Source organism: Mercenaria mercenaria, chromosome 14 (assembly GCF_021730395.1).
Source record: "Mercenaria mercenaria strain notata chromosome 14, MADL_Memer_1, whole genome shotgun sequence".
Taxonomy (NCBI): Eukaryota; Metazoa; Mollusca; class Bivalvia; order Venerida; family Veneridae; genus Mercenaria; species Mercenaria mercenaria.
The window spans coordinates 21,390,792-21,412,055 of NC_069374.1; the positions used below are offsets into that span (position 1 = coordinate 21,390,792).

At 33.2% G+C, this 21,264-nt stretch overlaps 2 protein-coding genes across 3 annotated transcripts; one reads left to right on the top strand and one right to left on the bottom strand.

Moving 5' to 3' along the window:
* The first annotated feature begins 3,048 nt into the window (after window positions 1-3,048).
* LOC123526527 (uncharacterized) lies at window positions 3,049-7,097 on the top strand. Of its 2 annotated transcripts, none has more exons than XM_053523021.1 (2): window positions 3,049-3,195; window positions 4,462-7,097. In XM_053523021.1, the coding sequence occupies exon 2, from the start codon at window positions 4,715-4,717 to the stop codon at window positions 6,335-6,337; it is 1,623 nt and encodes a 540-aa protein (XP_053378996.1). In that variant the 5' UTR covers window positions 3,049-3,195; window positions 4,462-4,714; the 3' UTR covers window positions 6,338-7,097. The 2 variants fall into 2 exon arrangements, with proteins under 2 accessions (XP_053378996.1, XP_045161652.2); XM_045305717.2 differs by lacking the exon at window positions 3,049-3,195 and adding an exon at window positions 3,920-4,081.
* A 6,341-nt stretch (window positions 7,098-13,438) lies between these two features.
* LOC123526528 (sulfotransferase 4A1-like) lies at window positions 13,439-20,594 on the bottom strand. Its single transcript, XM_053523022.1, has 7 exons — window positions 20,312-20,594; window positions 19,321-19,449; window positions 18,772-18,869; window positions 17,286-17,415; window positions 17,002-17,096; window positions 15,877-16,063; window positions 13,439-15,310 (listed from the first exon to the last, which is right to left on the bottom strand). Exons 1-7 carry the CDS (start codon window positions 20,469-20,471, stop codon window positions 15,204-15,206), a joined length of 906 nt encoding a protein of 301 aa, XP_053378997.1. The 5' UTR covers window positions 20,472-20,594; the 3' UTR covers window positions 13,439-15,203.
* Between the last annotated feature and the right edge of the window lie 670 nt (window positions 20,595-21,264).

Genomic DNA, 21,264 nt, shown 5'->3' on the forward strand with positions numbered 1-21,264 from the left:
TTAGATGATTGATATTATGTTTAAGTTGAATGTCTTAAGCATGTATTTGGATAAGTATACTATTTCTTTTAAAGAATGACCGCATTTAACCGTTTAAGAATTAGGTGTATAAAAAAGACAACTTTCTACCTATAATTGCATTTGAAAATTATGGTTTTCATGTAGAAAAAAATCAATACTTGATTAAAACTTTAAAAACACCTTATAAATACAAGCCTTTACCATTTAAACATACAAATTTCCATGTCTTAGACAGAAAAACAGGTTTATTTGAAGGCTAGATTGAATATTTAATGGCATACTTACTGAAATATAGCAGCCACTTTGAAATTTAAGATGGCTGCCACACTGATGGCCGAAAAAAATACCAATGGAATTCTTAAAAGGTATCATATAAGCTTTCATAAAAACACAACTTTTCAAAATATAGGAAAACAATCCACAGGATTACGATTCTCCACAGACTAGTAGCTTTAAGTTTAAACGTATAGTACCTTGTGAAATTCTTTGGGTTTTGACGTTTTCAAAAAAACCTCGTCTTTTTGTTGACAAATTTCACCACAAAAATTGTCAGTGTTTCCTCAGGGTAGTAATTGACTTGATCTTTACATAGTTTTCTCATCAGACTGTAGTAATTATGCATGCTTTTTTCGTTCATAGAGGTAAAAAGTGCATGGTTTTGCATAAGGTACTAGGCCAATAACCATCTAAGCATACGCTGAAATAAGAGCGGAGTTGTCTCCATTTTTTCCAAATATTTTACCCAGGATCATTTTTTTACAGATCAAATAACTCCTTTTCAGAAAATGATATTTTAATTATTTTTCAGACTTTGTACTTTGATACAGTTAACTACACATAACTATCTGAAATAGGTGGAGCCAACGTGAAGTTTGTTTTTTTAGTTCCGCTGCTTACAGTACGAGTGTTAAAAGTCTATATTATCTTGTAAAAGTACCGTGTGATTTTGTCTACCGAGCGTGCTTTTTTGTTAAAAAGCTATGTTATCTTTTCCAAGGCCCACGCTAACTTGTCAAGACATTGTCTTATTTTTTTAGAATGCCATGTTTTCATGTCAAAGTGCGATGTTGTCATGTCAAAGTGTGGGGTAACTTGTCAAAACTGTGTATTATTATGTTAAAAGCTATCTTTTATGTGAAAGTACCATGTGATCTTGTCTTTAGAGCGTTTTATTATGTTATCATGTCAAAGTTCCGTATGATCTAGTCGTCTGAGCGTTTTATTATGTTAAAAAGCTATGTTACCATGCCAAAGTGTGGTGTTAACTTGTCAAAACTGTGTTTATTATAATAATACGTTACATTGTTATGTCAAAATGTGATATTAACTGGTCCAGATAGTGTCTTATTATGTAAATAAGGCAAGTTATTTTGTCAAAGTGGTGTGTTACTAGTAACTAGTCAAAATGGTGCCTTATTATGTTAAATGCTATGTTGTAATGTCAAAATACTATATACTCTTGTCAACCGAGCATGCTATTGTGTTAAAAAGCTATATCATCTTGTCATAGTGTTTTGTCAACTTGTCATAACCGTGTCTAATTATGTAATTATGCTATGTTACTATAGTAAAGAGTGATGTTAACTTGTGCAGATAGTATCTTATAATGTTAAATAGGCATGTTATGAAGCCAAAATGTGGTGTCAACTTGTCACAACAGTGTCTCATTATGCCATTAAGCTATGTTATCTTGTTAAAAATCATTTGATCTTGTCTAGTATTTTAACATAATAACACGCTCTATAGACAGTCATGCTGTACCTTGAAATATTAACATAGCTTTTTGACATAAAAAGACACTATTTGGACAAGTTAACATCACACTTTTATTTGATAAAGCTTTAAGCATAATAGACACTGTTTTGACAGGTTAACGCAACACCCTGAGACGATAACAGGACTAGTTAACATAATAAGACACTTGTCTGACAAGTCAACACCATGTTTTCACATGATAACATAGTGCTTAACGCCATAAGACACTGTTTGACAAGTTAACACCACAGTCTGACATGATAACATGAACGTTCCGACGTAAGACAGCTGCGGCGGTCCATGTAAACGTATCCAAAATTGTATAAATATACTTTGATAATGTGATAAATTATTGACAACTCATTAGGTGTCGCGTTAGATTAGGTAAAAGACAGCAATTTAGTATACAATAATTACTATTAGTGTTAATGTTTTGTTGCTAAAAAACACACTGACGGGTACCAGGGTAGAACCACCGACCTTCCGTAAGCCAGCTTGATGGCTTCCTCAAATAAAGAATTCATCGCCCCGGGTGAGACTCGAACCCACATCGATGAGGGGCAAGTGATTTGAAGTCAATGACGGAGTCCCCTTGTTGTCTGTTGAGGCAAAAGTAAAACAATATGTATTGTGCCGTTGCGTTGTAACATTATTACCAGTTAAATATTATGGTATAAGAACAAGTTAAAACACGTTTATCATTGTTCAATGTTTATTCTGTGCCAACCTTAAATTCAATTGTACCAGATAGCGAGCTGAAACAAATGTGTATATCATCGTTACATATCTGCAATCAGTTGTAATGGTATTAGACCGCAAGTTGAAACACAAGTGAAAATAATCTTGATATAAAAGCGCGTGTGTACATTGTTATTGTAAATAGATATGAAACAAATGTTGAGGTACATGTTGTTCCAATCATTTGAAGCTCGGTTCTCAGGGACGTTTTACTGTATTTTTAAAGGCAAGAGAATGGGAGCTATATTAAACAATGAATTCGTATAAATTGTTATTGATCCTATATATAGAAACTATATTATTACAATAATGTTATATCTGTTTTTAACAGGAAGCAGAATATATTTTCAAGTGGGCATACTTATTATTCTATCGTTTTGTCAACAAAATATTTTTTCAAGTGTATGTACTTCATCTATAGACTTTGTCGATTGCAATTATGTACGAATAACTAATGAATTCAGCGTTTGTTTACAGTTTTATGAAAATATGTAAGTCAACTTTGTGTGAGAATAGACTTTGATTAATATGCTATCAAAGAAAATGTATTGATATGGATTTAGTTTTCAAAATTAGCTGACATTTTCTGATCTGTTACATCAGGTAGCAGTCTGATTGTATTTTATTCTGTTGCAGAACAGTAACAACCGTTTTCTGGCTTTAAGTTTTAAAATATATTCAGTAAGTGCACTTGTGATTTCTACTTCACAGTATATTAAAAGATAATGTGACGTTCACATATAAAATCGAAAATCGAGTTCTCTATTTCTTTCAAGAAAATTTGCTTTTGTTTGTTTGTTTGTTTTGGGTGTAACGCCGTTTTTCAACAGTATTTCAGTCATGTAACGGTGGGCAACATCTTCCAAACATGAATCATAGGTAAAGGACTAATGATTTTAGACACAATGTCGTTTATCAAGTAGTCACGGAGAACAAACGTCCCGCCCGAGGATCGAACTCGCGACCCCGCGATCTGTAGACCAACGCTCTTACCTACTGAGCTAAGCGGGCGGGTCTTTCAAGGAAAAGGCGGACAGAAATAGAAAAAACAAACTATAGCATTTTGCCAATCTGAATATTTGAATTTCATAATACATATAAATGAATTGGCAGTCTGAAAACATAGTTGTAACGATTGACTAGTCGAAATGGTATTGAGCATACTGGTATTTTTGTTGTTTTTTTCTTTTGATAAGACAAACAAATAAGTTGTTTAAAGGATTGTTTTAGCTTATTTGATATCTCTTTTCAGGATTCGTGACAATGTCCGTCAGAATTTTCATTTCCCACAAATACTTAACAAACCCCGCTGGTTGATGCGCGACTGCGCGATGTTACATACTGCTATAATTTAGTATTAAGTGGTTTAAGATAATCTTACTAACACATTTATCAAAACAGGAAAAAAGTGATCACCACACTTGACCTTCATTATTATTAAATATTATATTAAAACTTAATATTAGCATAACAGTTTACTAACTGATAAATAGCGTACAAACAAGACAGAAAAATACGGATGATATATCTGATAGTAGGATTATCACTGTGGTTGAATAACAATAAGGTAAGCAATGAAATAAGGGTACATTTTTGACACATAAACACCGGTTTACTAGTTTGTATAGTTCTACTGATAAAGACATTTCTGACAACTAGGACGAATACGTATATTGCATTCTACGAACTGATGTAACAGTTGTTACGAAATGACATAGCATCTTGTTTGTATTGGTACATATTTTTAATTAAAAGCATTGGAAAAAAATATTAATTAAGTCATATAGACGAGTTCATAGATACACAAATTACTCCACAGATACATAACCTCTTCATCGTTTTTGAACAGATTATATATTCTTTTGCTATACATATTTTCTTGAATCATAATATGCTACATTAACCTGCAGACGTTATTCCTTATATTTCATAATACTTTATTTGCAGATTCTAAATTAAAGTAGCTGTGCATTTCAAAGTGTCATACAACATTCAAGCGGACGATACAAACAAAAGAAATATATGGAAAAAGTGGCATTTGATATCTAGTGCCTGCAATTCTTCATCAGTCTACTGTCGTTCTAACAAGCAAGTCCAAAGTATGCGAGATAACATAATAATAACTTACTGCGTTTATTAATTTTGGAAATCGGTAACTAAAAATAATATACAGAGTATATTTTACTGACAACGTGTAAATATGCGTAATGATACAATTCTATCGTACTTGAATATGTTTAGCAATACAAATGTATCAGACGACCATATGTTTAGCAATACAACTCTGTCGGACGTTACGAGCAATTCAGTTGTTCTTGAAGATAGCACTCTGTCACAATATTCAACAGGAACAGTTTCCAAGTCAGTGTTTAGCCATGATGACAATTCTAGCCTCGAGAATGCAAGATACACATATGACTATGAAAGCTTTGATTATGGAGACGAGTACATGTATCCAGGATATGACTTTGAAAGGGCCCTCTATCTGTACATCTGGGAGATTTTGGTTATTGTTACCTCCCTTGTAAACGTGGTCGTTATTTCTGTTCTTCTCCGTAGAAAGATGAGGAATCCCACGAATATCATTCTTGCTGCAATTGCTATTTCGGACTCTCTGACAGGACTTGTAACCTTGCCTACATACATCATGGTGTACCAGAATTATGATCCCCTGAACGATGATGCAAACTACAACGGCTACTATTTAGATAACTCCACCGAAACAGAGTCTCAAGGAAATGCTGCTGGAATTCAATACGATACTCTGTCAACCAAGTCAACTTTTAGTGGAAGTCCACATACAAATTATTCATCGTCATCAATGATAACTGACTCTACAACTCAAGAAGCCCTTGACGGCTACACTCTAACCAAAAGCCTTTGTAATGGTTTCATGATTTCAAAGTATTTTCTGTCCAAGACATTTCACTCAGTTTCAATATTTCTGACGTTGTTCCTAGGAATTCAAAGATACGTATCAGTGGCTTTTCCTTATAAGTCACAATTTCTCTTCAATGTCAAGAGAACACTCGTCTGCTGCGTTATTATTTTCGTCGTGTCTCCACTTCTACACTCATACCACCTAGGAAGTAACAAAGCAACAGGTGGCCTGTGCCAGTGGGAAATGCAGGACAAAGGATGCGGTGGCGTTTGCATTTACCTATGGGTAGCGTTTTTTGTACGTCACTTCCTGCCATGTTTAACGCTCGTAGTCTTCTCCGTGCTGTTCATTTTTCAGTTGCGCCTAGGGGAGAGAAGTCTTCGTAGAATGGACAGCAATAGGTCACAGATATCCAGACGCGTGGAAGAAAATCGTCGTATTTCGATCATTGTCACAGCCATTGTTATTATTTTCCTTGTGCCTGAAGTACCATACGGAATTTTCTTGCTCTATAATGCTATCGACAAAGCCGCTAATGAAGGTAGGGGAATTGATCTAGAAACAAACAGAGCCATACAAATGACGTACGAATTATTGCTAGTACTTTCATTCCATGCTAATTTTTACATTTACACACTGTTTAATAGAAGGTTCCGCAAAGTGCTCTACAGGACAATCGTAAAACCAGTAAGGAGACTTGTAGGTGATACAAGGAGATTGTCAATCACGAGAACATCATCGACGTCCCATCAAGGCTCCACTAGAAAAACGACGATGACCAACTCAAAGACAATAGACTCCAAGATCCAACTAGACACAAATTGGTTACATACAAATGATTCCGACAAGTCATCTGCAACGGAGATGCAACCTCTGAAAACTTTTGTCGCCGAAAAACGACCAAGTGAACATGAACTTGAACCCTTGAATGAAAAAATATAAAGAGGTCAATGTAACAGTATAATACTATTCTATGGATTATATTTGAAATTATCATTCTTGCTTTTTATGGTCCTACTTTATGGTGTGTGTTTGTGTGTGTGTGTGTGTGTGTGTGTAAACGAGCGTGTGTATGAACAAATACGTATCATACTGAGTGTAATGTCTGGTCCTAGAGGCGGGGTTGGGGATTAGGGGTTGTTGAACATTACATTTACCTGTCACGAACAGACTAAGCGAAATTCATTATGTTAATATTTTGCTTGGCTGCGTTCTATGTTTAAATGGATGTTCTCATATATTTTAACAGCTGCAGTAGTTTTATGTTTATTAAAAATATTTTCTTATGAATAATAACTGTTTTATATTGTTACACTCATGTAAGATTTATAACGTATATGCTTGATGCACTGCCTTTTTTAATCTTTCTCTGGAAAAGGAAGAATGTACTATTTTCATACATCTCTAATGAGCCATTATTTGTATTTGTATACATTTATCTATATAAATATACGGAATATCGGATTGATGATGCAAGCAAGAGGCTTCTGCACACCCACAAAACGAGAGACTGCCCTGTATCATCAACCTTAATCGTATTAATGAAGTCTTTGACCTCATTCTTTTTTGTTTTGTTATTGAAATATATGACTACCGTAATTATCTTAATTCATTCGCATGACTTTAGACGAACGCAATACAATACCCAATTGTTTTTAGCACTTGCTTGATCATAAGAAGAATGAAAGAGCTTTTCGTCTGGTGTGTTGTATTTTATCTGTTTGATTCCTTCTGGAATATGCCATTTGTCGTCCTTTAAAGCTAAGAAATCATGTCATGTCTTCTTTAAACATAGGGGGTAGTGACAGTTTTCTGTCTGTTTTAAGTCGATATGTTATGTTTTGGGGCGGGGTATACTCCACATACTACCACTTTTGAATGTATTATCACTTTAAATAGGTTTGTGAGTTGGGTTTAACGTCGAATCAACACAAAATGGTCATATATCGCCGAGCTTTAAATAGGTAGCCCAAATAGGTAGCCCATAGAGTAAGGTATTAAGTGTACAGAATAATTCGCCATCATTTGCGTCTAATGGGAACTATTCCGCAAGATGTATTACCATTTCCGGTCGTGGTGTGTTTAAACAAAGGAGTGTTACGACCTACGGTTCGGCGCCATACATGCGCCAATAAATACTTCGATTACATTTGATTAAGAAATTTTTACAATACAAGACATATTGGAACCACAATAACTTATAGCAAAACCGTATTTGAAAACAATTTATACACTCGGGCGGTTATAAGTAGTACAAAATAACTTAACTCTTGGAGAAAGAACAAACCGTATGATTACGATGTTTTCTTAATACTAATTTGGTTTCCAATTTAGTGTAATTTTTGTCAGAATATTTAATTGCAAATACAATGCAGATTGATGTAGCTAAGCCGTATTCTGATGTAAGCATTTCTATCTAATTTATGTCAAAAGGAGCAAAATTTTGATATATCTTTATGTTCAAACATAATCCTTCTTGATCGCTGTTCGAAGAAGCCGCCAATTGTACGTGTAGTGATTTTGTCCAGGTGTCTACAATGTGCAACTAGGATTTTTCTCCAGCGTAAATCTCTTCTGAAATAAAGGAGCACAGAAATTGCAGAATCGAAAACGTGAAAGAAAAATCTACTATGACACGAACAACCCTAAGTACCCAGTAAGCCAATATTGCATTCGGAAATTTGCTAATCAACTGGAATAAAAGCATAACTCCTACTTTGAATTGTATATATTCCACGCCCGATAATCTCCAGTCAGTTATGTATAAAAATATTTTGTTGAGATTTCCGGTTATTATGTATCTGGTATCAATATCTTGACACAAATAATTAAATCTTAATTATTTTCTAATATTCCTGAAAGGAAAAATCAGCGAATGCTACTCTATAAAGGATTGAACAATAATTACAGACATACAAATAATTAAATGCAGCGACCAACCATTCGCTTCCTGATAACTTTTAAGTTGCACACATGACGCTATTTCAGCGATTCTGTGCAACAGCCAACGCGTTCTGCTATAGTTTTCGACCATGAGAAAACCAACATACTGTAGCGCCTTTGCGATCAACATTGATCCAGACCAGCCTGCACATCCTTGCTGTTCGCTTTCAAAGCCTATTGCAATTAGAGAAACCGTTAGCGAATAGCATGGATCCTGACCAGACTGCGCGGATGTAAATGCACAATGTTGGTTTTCTCATGGTGCGGCTCAATTATATAGATTTCTAGGCAAATAGGCGGGGTCGATCGATTATTGATAAACAAAAATTTCAATCTATACTCACAAAATTTTATGAGAGAGTAGTTTACAACAAAAATACTATAGTTTATTCGGTGTTATAACTCGGTTGGTTATGTTATGATTCTTCACAGTGGGTTATGATTATTCGTAGCATATAACTATGAGAAAAATAAACTTAAGTCATGGATTTGCAGATTTTCAGCTTATGCCATGTCTTTACACACACGTACTTACAGTGGTACCTCTTGTACTTGTACAATATACCTTATGGCATGCACCCGTAGGTACACACACAGGTGTGCGCACACAAAATTGTACAATGACGTAACATCACTTCTTCTTTAAATGACATTTGACTCACGAATCTAATTGAAAACCAATTTATCCTAAAAACCATTCAACTCGCTGTTTGCATTGTCAAGTCTCTGTTTGCGATGCATCATTAATATATGGTTGTAGTATCAAGAAGTGAAAAATGGTAGTTTGTCATCTGTGCTTTCTTGTGATCTACATTTTCTAGAAAACATTCCTCCTCTTTTAAACATTTTTTCAGAAAAAAAGGTCATATAATTATGACGACCTAGTCGTCACAATGTATTGCTATGTCTATTTCAGGCATTCATTACATTTAAGAAGACGATCCTTATGTTATACCTGTTGCTATTTTGTCAGTTAAAAGTACAACCTCAGTTACAACTTCAAGCAGAAAAAGATTGACTTGAGAATACATAATGTACGTACTGAGAATTTCTACTCCAACTGCGAAATACAACCAGGTCTCTAATATACACCTTGTAGCAGAACAACATTCTTGAGCGATTCTTTTACAAATCATAGTAATTAAATTGATCTTCAGTTTGAATAGTGAGCAAAATGTTGTTAGTACACTATAGTGTCATAGAAACGTTCTACGGACACAGTTAAGACAACTATGAAGAATGACTTTTATTCTTTGCATTTATACCCATAGATTAACCAACGTTAATGTGTATAGTATATTCAGTTTGTTTGTTTTTTGTTTTTTTGTCGTGGGTCTTTGATATAATGTGATCCCCTCTATCATAACGCAGTCGTCGGGATAACTAGCGATAACTGCCATGTTCGTTCAATGTCGTCATATGTTTGCCTGTTCGACATACGGATCAATAATAATGCGAAGGAGTGATAATACTATACGAGGGTGCTATATTCGTATCACATTTTCACACTGTGTTTTCTAGCCATCTGGACTTCAACTTTAAGCGATATTGCGTTACGATGGGACGAAAACACTATGCAATGAAAAGATTGCACATTGCAAAAGTACGACATTAATAGCGCAGTTTATAGTCTAGTTTTCTGTATTTAAGTTATCGTACCTTTATGATTTTGCATCGGCTTTTCTCTTTCTGTCTCACATTCCTAATAGAGAATACAAACTCTTTGACGAGTAAGTGATTACTTCTTTCAAACTGTTGTCATTTCAAATGAAAATCAAAATAAATGCTTTAATAAGGCTTTTAAATTATAATCTCGTAGAAGTACATTGTATTCAGGTACTCAACATCAAAAACATGTTGCCTCATTTGCTGTATCGCCTTTTCTAATCTAGATTAAGATACAGCAATTTTTTAGTCTGACAATAATTCTGGCATGGTCATACATAACTTTGGATAAATAAAAAATCTAGCCATTGTTGAGAATAATGGTAGAAAATACTGTTAGCAAATATATATGCTGTATAGCGAACCAGGTAGAGTTTACTCTCATTATTCTCTGCAGCGTTCCCGCGTTTTATAACAGTTGCTATATTTGAAGTGAAAATTATTGATACTGTAATGCCAGCTTAAAATATGTGTAAAACTGACACTCAAAATTAAACCAATACATCGAATCTGAAGAATCTGGAAGAAGGGAAAGTAAATAAGATACAATATTTAAATCGGTAATTGATTTTATGTTTTATATTAGTGTCTAGAACCGGTACAAGACAGTTTCTAGTGGACGAACAAACATCATATCCTCGGAACTTATCATTACTTACCGTTGTAAGAAGGCATTTTTGAAGCAAACCTCGTACTGAATTTTATGGTAATATAAACACGGGTTTTCTTTTCATTTAATGCCTTTTATTTGACACCAGTTGAAAGCAAGTATCACTCATTTTACATTTTTATGCAAGATCGGATATAATTATTTACAATCATGGCATTACTGACGTATATTAATAATTCACTAAAACTCAAAAGACAGTAAAATATTGCAGATTATATGATATATCTGTGAGATATTAACCATAATTAGATATCCGACCATTATTGACAAGCAGGTGTCTACGTACTCCTCTATACTATTCGGCATACTTCCACCGTATTCATGACAAAATCACACTCAAAACATAATTGAACGGAAATTGAAAATAAATGTTGTAGCTGCCTCACCTGAACAGGTATTTATTGTAGAGTACACCCGTCACTAAAACGACGTTACAGCTAGAAATATACACGTTCATTATACATATCAGGATGAATTAGTGCTAAAACACTGGAAAGGAACATCTTACATGGACGAAGAAATATAATCTATTCTACTGGCCTTAAACGTCATTAACATAAAACTTTAACCTGCTAACCTTATATCGACCTCGTATTGTATCGGGTTTCCAGTGTTTATTATCGATTCAAATATCTAGGGTAGTTTAGTTATGATGCATACACGAATACGATAGTACATTGTAGTATATTGTGTTTTTGTAATCGTAAACAGACTTAACCTATTTTTTCTTCTTTATCATGTTTATATCGGAAATATATTTCTGTTGTCCATATATTTTATGGTAATATAAAAAGGTAGGGACAGCGGAGCCGATGTATGGTTTAAAGATGCGGATGTATTTATATGTACTAACACATTTGAAATATGTTTTGACCCGGTGTTAACTTGTTACATGGTAAATAAGAAAATGAATCTAGATAAAGTTAAACATGTTATGTGAACCAACAGACGCGTATGACCTTGTTATTTTAATATTATTTCTTGTTTTTGACAATGACTGTTGTTGTAGGTGCGCATGCGCGAATAAAAACATATTTTTATGTGCTTTAAGATTTTGTATCAATTATGTCACAACTCTCGGACAAATAGTGATCATTGCACTAACAAATGAAGGAGCTGCAAAGTTGACCGAGTCATTGACTCCAACATCAAGAGCCTTGTACAATGCCGCCCTCGTAATGTTTTCGATTTTCGGATTTCTAGCCTTTATGTTCATGATGCTAGCGTGCCAGATACGATGCGAGGGCTTAAACTTCAGATTTTGTAAAATGTGTCCAACAAATAGAACTTTAGTGTTTCCTATGCTACTCTTATCATGTATCATGATGTTAATAATGGATATATTCATGTTTATATTTACAACTGTATATGGCGCTCAACAAGGAGAAAGTGTGATAGACTTCTCCAGTTTCGGAGATGGATTTAGAAGCTGTATGTTCCTTATAAGTATGTTTGACATGGTTCATGCGTCGGTTGGAATATTTATTGTTATACTGTCTAGAAAAAATGTACTCAACAAAGTCATTCCTGCAGAATCTACAGGAAGTTACTTAGAACGGGAACGGTATAAACTAGATAAAGAGATGGAATACTACAAGAGTGGCCAGTTTAAAAAAGACTTCATGAAAAAATTTGAACAGGCAATTACTGAATCATAAGTACTCTCTGATTCAAATTTAAATAAGCTGAATAAATCAAATGAAAAGTATTCTACTGCAAGGAGAAAGTGTGTTGAAACCATTGCCACTCAGACATGACATAAAGATAAGGAACTTCGCAAGCCTTAGTGTGCAAAATTATAATGAATTTGTTATAAAATGAATATCATTGTTTTGCTTTTTTCTGTGATGGTATGTTAAAATATTTGTTATATTATGTTTATCACTAACGCCTGTTTGGTTAAAGTTGTATCTTAAATGCATGGACATTGTGTCTGTTCTTATAAACAGCATAAATTTTGCTAAAGCATATTCTTACCTGAGGAAGAAAATTATTACAACCGATCTGTAAAAAAGTTCTAGTAAATTAAATGCAATTCGTTTATTTCATACATAAAATATGCAAAACTTTTACTTCCAGTAATATTCTGTGTTTATGATTTTTATGTTTTCTGATTTTATCTAAAATGTGAACTGATTTCATATCCATGTACTTTAGAATTGTTTAGAACAAGTAAGAGAGAATTCCTGGCTTTATATTTCTTAGCCTTAGGCCTTTTAACATATAAATTGTCTTTCCATTTTCCATTTCAATTTGAGTATATAACTTCTTTTTCCAAAATACATTCTTGCAAAGTTTATCATTATTGTGCGACTCACTTTTTTCGGTCCTAGTGGTGCGAGAGATGATTTGTCATCTTTGAAAAATGGTAGCATAATGTAATTTTAACTTAAATTTGAAAATCTATTATGTTTAGATATTTCTGTATACGATTTCAAATCTTAGCAACTACATCTTGTTCTGTATAGCATATATTTCTAGCATCCAGGTTTTTTTATAATTATACAGAGCATCAAACTACTATATTAAAAGTAAGTTTGCTTCATGTAAATAATAACAGTGTATGTAATATATTGAAGGTAGTTGTTTTGTATATCATGCACATGGCAAATAAATGCAAAATTAATTATTTGAGTGAAAGCAGAAATATCAAACAGACGGCGGAATGCTGTTGTATTCCACATAAAAGGTGTAAATTTATCAGCTTTGTTGCCCGCGGTACCTAAATAAGAATGTTTAGAAATGTAATATTTTGATGATATCGATGCTTCCAAAATGTCTTTAACTAATTTATAATGTGATGTAATAAATAATCTACAGATCAAATAAAACGAGGGTTGTATGAGACTACCATGTTATTATTTTAGAGTGTTTTGGCTATACCGTCGTAAATTACAATTCCAGCCTAATTCACAGCTGCGCTCTTTATACCCTAACTAGGGAATGCCATGTCTTCCAGCAAATATCTTAATAAAATGTATTTATAATTAAATCAATAATGTGAATAAAAAAAGTATTTAATTTAAAGACAAGAATTTTAAAGGTGTTTATTTGATATTGCATAAAACTAAAAGAAATTTATATTATTCGGCTAATGTCATATACATATGAATTTAATTGACAAGCCGATATGACGCCATAAATATATTAAACATTTTTTATTATAAACGTCTTCTACCTCCCTCCCCCTTTGAACTCACAAAAATCTAAAGCTCAAAATCTGCCAGCATAAAAACTAGCATTATACTTAAAAAACGATTCTTATCCTGCCCTTGTATTGTACTGTATCAATTTGGTGTTTTCAATAATCGATAAGATAGCCTTCAGTATGTCTCTGTAAAACAGGAATGATAATATACAGAGTTATCGACTGTTTTCCAATAACTACAAGTTATCATGCATTATAACTACTGGTTATTATTAATGATGTACAGATATCTTTGCATTGCACTGTCCGTTAAGTTTTTAACCATGTTTAGAATATTTTCCAAAATACAACAACATAAAACAAAACGTCAATATCAATAAATATAAAATACGATATTATTTCGTTTGGAAATGAGAAGTTTATTAATAAGAGGAATGTTCAGAAACATACATGAAAATTGGAAAGATGTACCCGTATATGGTCTTTAAAACCAATTTTAAAATGGCAAATCATGTTAAGGTAAGACCTATTCGCGGAACAGACTCATTAACTGCGACATTTATTTCCATACCTTTTGTTGTGTCAGTATAAATCAATGTGGTATACATGTCCATACATACACTTCTATAGGGGATTTTAAAGTACCATCGGTGGCTTCTTTTAGATCTTTGTCTGTTTATGTGACGAAGCAAATACTAGAAGACATTTCCTGGTGTTTTTTTTGCAATGTAAGCACTGCTATCAGCTAATAATAAATCATCCTGAGACAATGACTGAACTGAAAGTTAACTGAAACCTATTCAGATAGTTACACATTCATAATTAATTATAACAGCCAACATTGTGCTGCAAGGAACTGAAATTCGGTAATCTCAAATGCAAAACAGTGTGAAATTTGAATGTATTAAAGTAAGCAGTATGCTGCAAAGAACTATTATCTAATGATTGCAAATATATATTGTAAAATTTTAAGAAATAAAATCTTTCTAAAGATCTTTAGAAATGAATAGAACGCAACCAAGCGACGTAATAGCAAACTCGGCTAGACTGAGTCAGTTCTTGAGATGTAACGAAATGTGGAACATCACTCCACCCCCGCCCCCACCCATCCCCCCTCACCCCCAACGCCACGGCTTAAGCGGATTTCTATTACATAGATATTGAATGGATTCCATTATCCCAAAGGACCAGAAACTATAACAGCATTGAATACAGGTACGGGGAGACATTTTACGGCCGCTACATGACACTTAAAGATTGCTATATTGTAATACTGTAAAGGCCAGAAATTTGAAGTGATCATTTTGCATCTTACATCAGTTTCTGTATATAAAGACTGCTTGTAATATAAACTGGGCTCAATTTACTAATGGTAGTTATCTTTATGTTTGTTTAACTTCTAATCCCGATCCGTCCAGTTCTTGAATTAGTTTATCTATCTTCTTGCTCTGCTCCTCTGTCAAGACGTCATGCCAAATACCTGGTTTACCTGAAATATACAAACGAATAGATTCAAATTTGAACGTTAAAACAACTGGTTAAAACATATATTGTAACAAGCCTTGTTAGAAATGACACAATCAATTCTGATTGAAAATTGAAAGATCACAACTTCCTATAACATGTACGTTTTAAACAAGACATGCAAAAACAAATGCGGGCGTTAAAAAACAGTTACGTTGGTTTCAATTCCCACTCAGGACGATTACTGGTACTGCATACGCAACTCGGTAATACAGTATCTCTAACAAAACATGCGATTCTTTTTTTCAGTTCTGGTTGAGAAAGGGGTCGAGTCCTCAGTCGTGTTTTGTCGGTCGTTTCTATTAATTTGCACGACGCTACATTAGATTTAAAAGTCGATAGACGCTCTGAGTAGACTTATTTCATGTAAGAAAGCCATCCAGTTTGCTTGAGGAAGATATTTAAGTGGTCCTTTCCCTTCTTGACAGTGGCTTAAATAATGACTTGAAATATATTGGTTTGCCATCAAACCTTACACACAATAAAGCGGCTGGTCTGTATAATTTTTAGTCGGTAACTTGCCAAATTTACCTTTATTTATATGCGCCCTTTCTATGTTTGTGTTTACAAGTTTGTAGTCTTCCCAGTATTTCAAGTTTACCATAGGATTGTTACGCATATTGTCCACGTGACAATGTTTGGTAATTTGTGCAACGTTCTCGTCGCTAAGAGGTTTTCCCAAGAAATCTGCAATACGTCTAATAGCGGCAGGTTTATCCTTGAAGTTGTTTGAAAATGACAAAAAATATGAATAATCATTAATAAAAACAACTTATGATCTATAAAACAACTTATCGCCTTTAAAAGCAATTTATCGTTTATACAACTGTTATATCAAAACTTTTATGCAGGGCTTCATTAAAATGGAAGGGTTAATAAACTGTATTTTACGTGGTAGGGGGTAGGGTGTAGTTTCGTATTTTTTAACCGATCTTGACTTGACTTGATGAAATGAGTAGCATTTATATTCAATGAGTTATCTATGTGATGTTTATGTAAGGAGCCTGGCGAAAGAGCAATGTTTGTGTAGAAATTATCGAATGCATGAATCGAAATTCGTGACTGTTTAGAGACTGCCTTTTAACGAAAGTCGACCAAAACAAGAACGGCAGTCAATCCAGGTTGATTCATCTAAAAGTTGCAGAAGTAAATGTTTATAGGAGTAGCTTTATACTAATATTGAAAAAAATATCTATCCCTTTAAGATCAGTTTGCAGTAATACAAATGTATAAGTGTTATTTTCTATAGATGGTTTATTCGGGCCATTTATGCCTCATAATCTAGTATTCTGAAGTTTGTTTGAATTGATTCTTTTTATCAAAATAACGACACTAAAATGTTATGTAAGAAAGTGCTACGTATGCGTGTATCTGCCCTACTTTTCTCAGAAAATAGCTAAAACTATATTGTTTATGATTTGTCTCGCAGTGATATTAACATCTTTTTTTGCAGAACGTTCAAATTTACTTTTACGTACATGTCATCTGTTATTACATATCAGAAGGATATATTTCATAAGCTAGAATAAATACTAGTGTACGACCCTTAACATTTATATATGTTTTAAATGATATACATTGTCAGTACGTGGCTGCTGGAGGGTATTATTTATGGGTTTTTTAAAGTTTTACAGAAAATCTTGAAAAACATGTTACCGCTACTATATCTTCGTATCTAAGAAACAGGACATTCTTATCGTTTCTCCTTTCCCAATATTCAAGTAGATGTCTTGGCCAGGGACATGCATACTCTGCAAAATTAAAGTACTGATAATCACTATCAAGCATTAAGTCAAATCTTGTTTTGTTTTTTGTTATTTCTGTCGTTATTTTACGTGTAAAATATTTCGATATACCGATTAATAATTACCTTACTGTCTCAAGAAACTTACTATTACTAAAAATGTATAAAAGTAATTAATATAACTATAGTCATTTACCCGTTCCATTAACGATGCCATCTAAACACTTCTCTAAAGTGTCATTTCTCTCAACTAGCAGTCCAACCCATTTCTGCCACCGAAAGTACGAAATTATAACATCCTTTGGATTCCTGCATACATATATTATCTGAAAGTATATAACGTTGCGTTCTTTTCCATTGAAAATTATGACGTTCAGTTTGTATGGACAGCAAAAGGAAAGTCGTCAAACGCTGCTGAGTGATAACGGGCCGCCGTTTCGACGACGTTCGCGTATAGTCAGGGAGAGCGTTCCTCAGATGGCGTTGCAGACGTTCCGTCTGCTGAAGAGAATGGCCGGGAAGCTGATTTTATTGTTAAATGAGCAAAATGTGTGCAATTTGTCATATAACCTTGTTAACAAATGGAAAGGAAATATGTTGTAAATATAAGAAATGAATTCATTTTTTCGGAGTTCATGCTTAATGAACGACAGAATAGGATCAACAAATTAAACATGAATCGCTAGCGCGATTTATGGATTTGCCAATCCTATTCTGTTGTTCATTTCGCATGAACTCTAAAAAAATGAATTCATTTCTTAAACAACAAACTTATGAAGTAGAATCCATCTCATGATATAAAGTAGAATATATATAGTACCCTGATTGGTTCCATGTAATATCAATATATTTTTGTTTCAATGAGTTTACAATCCCTGCCAAATTGTACCGAGCAATGTCAGGCACAAGCAAAATAAATTTTGCATTCAAAAATATATAATATTTTAGAGTGGAATTTGTATTCTTTTATTCCGAATAGAAGGTATATATTTTCAAGTTTAAGTAAGAAATTCAAATTGTGTATGTCGAAGTCTTGATATGTATTATTATTTGTGATCAGTAAAATGTGTCAGTACGATATTGATGATGTCCATCATGGACATGTTTGCTAATCGCTTATATTTCAGTTAAACCCTAACAATAAAGAAAATGAATGTAGACTTCAGCAGTACATTTGAGCTGGAGACCGATGTTATGCTGCCGAGACCTAATTACTATATTTTCTATTTGTAGAAATTGATGTCACATCGATAAGGTCAATATAAACTCCGGGTTTATGTCAGGCTTCAGCCTGTACCTAATGGCTCCACCGTCCTTTACAACTTATGCTCTTATTAAAGATATGAAATAATCAGCGAGACTCAAATAATCACCAATTAGAGGCCTGAACCATTCAAATAAATACGTTCCGTATAGATCCCAGAAGTCACTTTTAGTGGTATCTTTACATCAAGATACAATTCCTTTGATGATGATATGCACAACATAGAAATTTGTAAATAACAAATAACATAGATGTTTTGTTGTACATTAAGAATTGTATTAGTTTTTCTGATTTATTTAAATGAGTTGAAGCGAATGAAGTTCTGGATGAGGTCATCTGAAAATTAGTTAAGATGATTTTAAACTTTTCATGTAATACCTTAAAAAATATTATGAAATGATTGAAAGTTTTATATTACCCTGCCTTTTCCATTCCGCAGTTGTTCCGGTAGGAGAGAATGATGAAGATGACTTTTTATCATGCGAGGCGACTTCCTCTGTTCAACTTCCTTCAAACCTGCAAAAGTCTACTTCAATAAGCAGCATGATAAATCTTATTTTTCCACTCATACGTATGCCAACTATAGTATGATTGTATTTATTTTGTTGTCTTTGTTATATTGCCGTTTTTAACAACATAACATAGAGAACATTCTTTTAATTCATAATTATCATCTTAGTCTGGTTTTTAATGTTAAAACCTATACCAATGATAGGTAATAAATTTCGATCAATTATTCAATTACATGTGCTATACTTGTTTTTGTTTTTATTATATATTCAAACTTCTTGCAATCGTTTATGTTGCAGGTAATGTCGACATAGTTAATGCAATAAATTCTAACGTTTTGGAACTATTGTATGTAGGCACTTTTATCACCATTATGTACCTATCACGGCAAACGTTTACTCAGCGTATCAGAGATAATCTTTGAAAACCATCTTTGGCTGTTAAAAAATTGAATAACCTTTAAAATCTGGCCAATGCTCGTCATGAACCTCCACTTGTGGAAACCTAACATCTAGGTGTACTTTGTTTGCAGTTTCAAAGTCTAAAGTCTGTATAAGGTATACCATCTCTTGTGTCAATGTTGTTCCTGAAAATGCAAGATTGAAACCAAAACAAAATCTCAAATCAAAGCGCGTTGAATGCCTAAAAATAACTCGAACGACTGGTCTAAACAATATGGCATTTTAGATATAAGAAAAATGGCTGACCATAGAGTCAGCCATTTTAGTTAGTTAATAAGGTGATTTCTACACTACATAATTATCTATTTAGTAAATAAATCATTTAAAAGCTTGATTTTTTATTTTTCCCGTATGCAAAAGAGTTTACACATAGATAATTATTTTACTTTTATTCAGTCAAGTATGCCATACAGTGTTCTCGTGTTTCGAAACTCGCAACAAACAAATGTAACCCAAAATGAAAATTTGAAACATAGTCATGTCTTTATAGTTTGGAAAAAAAAATTGATTTAAAATATCTAAAATTTTTATCAAATATTTAAGTGTTTATAACTTTCTCACATTTAGCCGATTTTTAAAATTCTTTCACTTCCGAAAGCTATTTCAGAGGTGCTAGAAATAAATTAAAATAAGACAACGTTGAAACTATGCTACGAAATATGGAAGGTAAGCATAACCTTCTTTTCTATCTGTTAAATAAAACCCAATTTCATAGCAGTACCTACAACAGTGTACATGTAAAATATTTCGATTTCTTGAATATGGCTTTACTATTAAATTTTGTAATATCTTTACTATTTGCAAGAAATCAAGTAAATCAAGGCAATAATACACAACTGTATGCACATGGATAAACATTTACCTCATTTCTTACATTAAATATGTTATATGTAAGCGTTCTTCAATACCATCATTATTATGCAAATATTACTAAAGTTTTGTTGATGTACCTCACACGTTTATACATAAATGCATAGACTATCAAACCTGATCTCGGGAAGGTGCAGACCCATATATCATCTTCCCTTGTGTCCATCTGCTCTATTTCCCCAATCTCATCATTCGCTTTGTCATACATAACAACACCTTTATAAACTTTTAAAACAAGTTTCTTCACAAGTTCATCGTGAGGCACTTTTTGTGCCATCTTAGAATCCTTTTTGATATTATAAACTTAAGGTGACTTTAAGTATATTCAAATAACACTTCAGTCGTTTACTGCTTCTTCAAAATATCACGTATAAGATACGCATAAAATGTTATCATCATCATGTATATGTAAAACTCATGTAAATGGGTCATAATATTATGATTAAGCTGATGCATGACAATTAATCTTTAGACGAGTTTATTTTAAACAGGCAGTCATATGTTAATATTGAATTTTGTCGCACGTAAAAAAATCGTGTTTTGTTAAAGTAGTAGAGGAACATTAAAAAAACCTGAAAAGCTTAGTATGTGGAAAAGTCAGGTGTCCTATCAATACAAAATAGGTTGGAATCTTTCTCTGAAGTTTTTCAATCAATATTTCCTTTTTCATGATTTAAATAATTAAAATTCGATATTGTTTTCAAACTTACTAAATTAACGATCTACTTCTATGGTTACAAGAGGGAAAGCTTAGACAATCGCAATCATATAAATTGCATAGAAATCTTTTAATAATTTCTTTCTGTAACCACTAGAGCATCTTTGAAGAAATATCTTTGACTGCTATTTGTAATTTCCTGCAAAAGGTTCAATATTCGCAACGATTATGTTTACAGAATAAAACCGATGAAACTACCAAACGCTTAAATGAGACTACGCAGTTTTAACTTACTTTATACATGTGTATTGCATTTATTATCAGTAGGTGTAGTTTATACTTGAAAGTACAGGCGTGGCTAAACACAGCGATGAGCGACATCGTATCTGAAATCAATGTTCTTCCGCCTCAG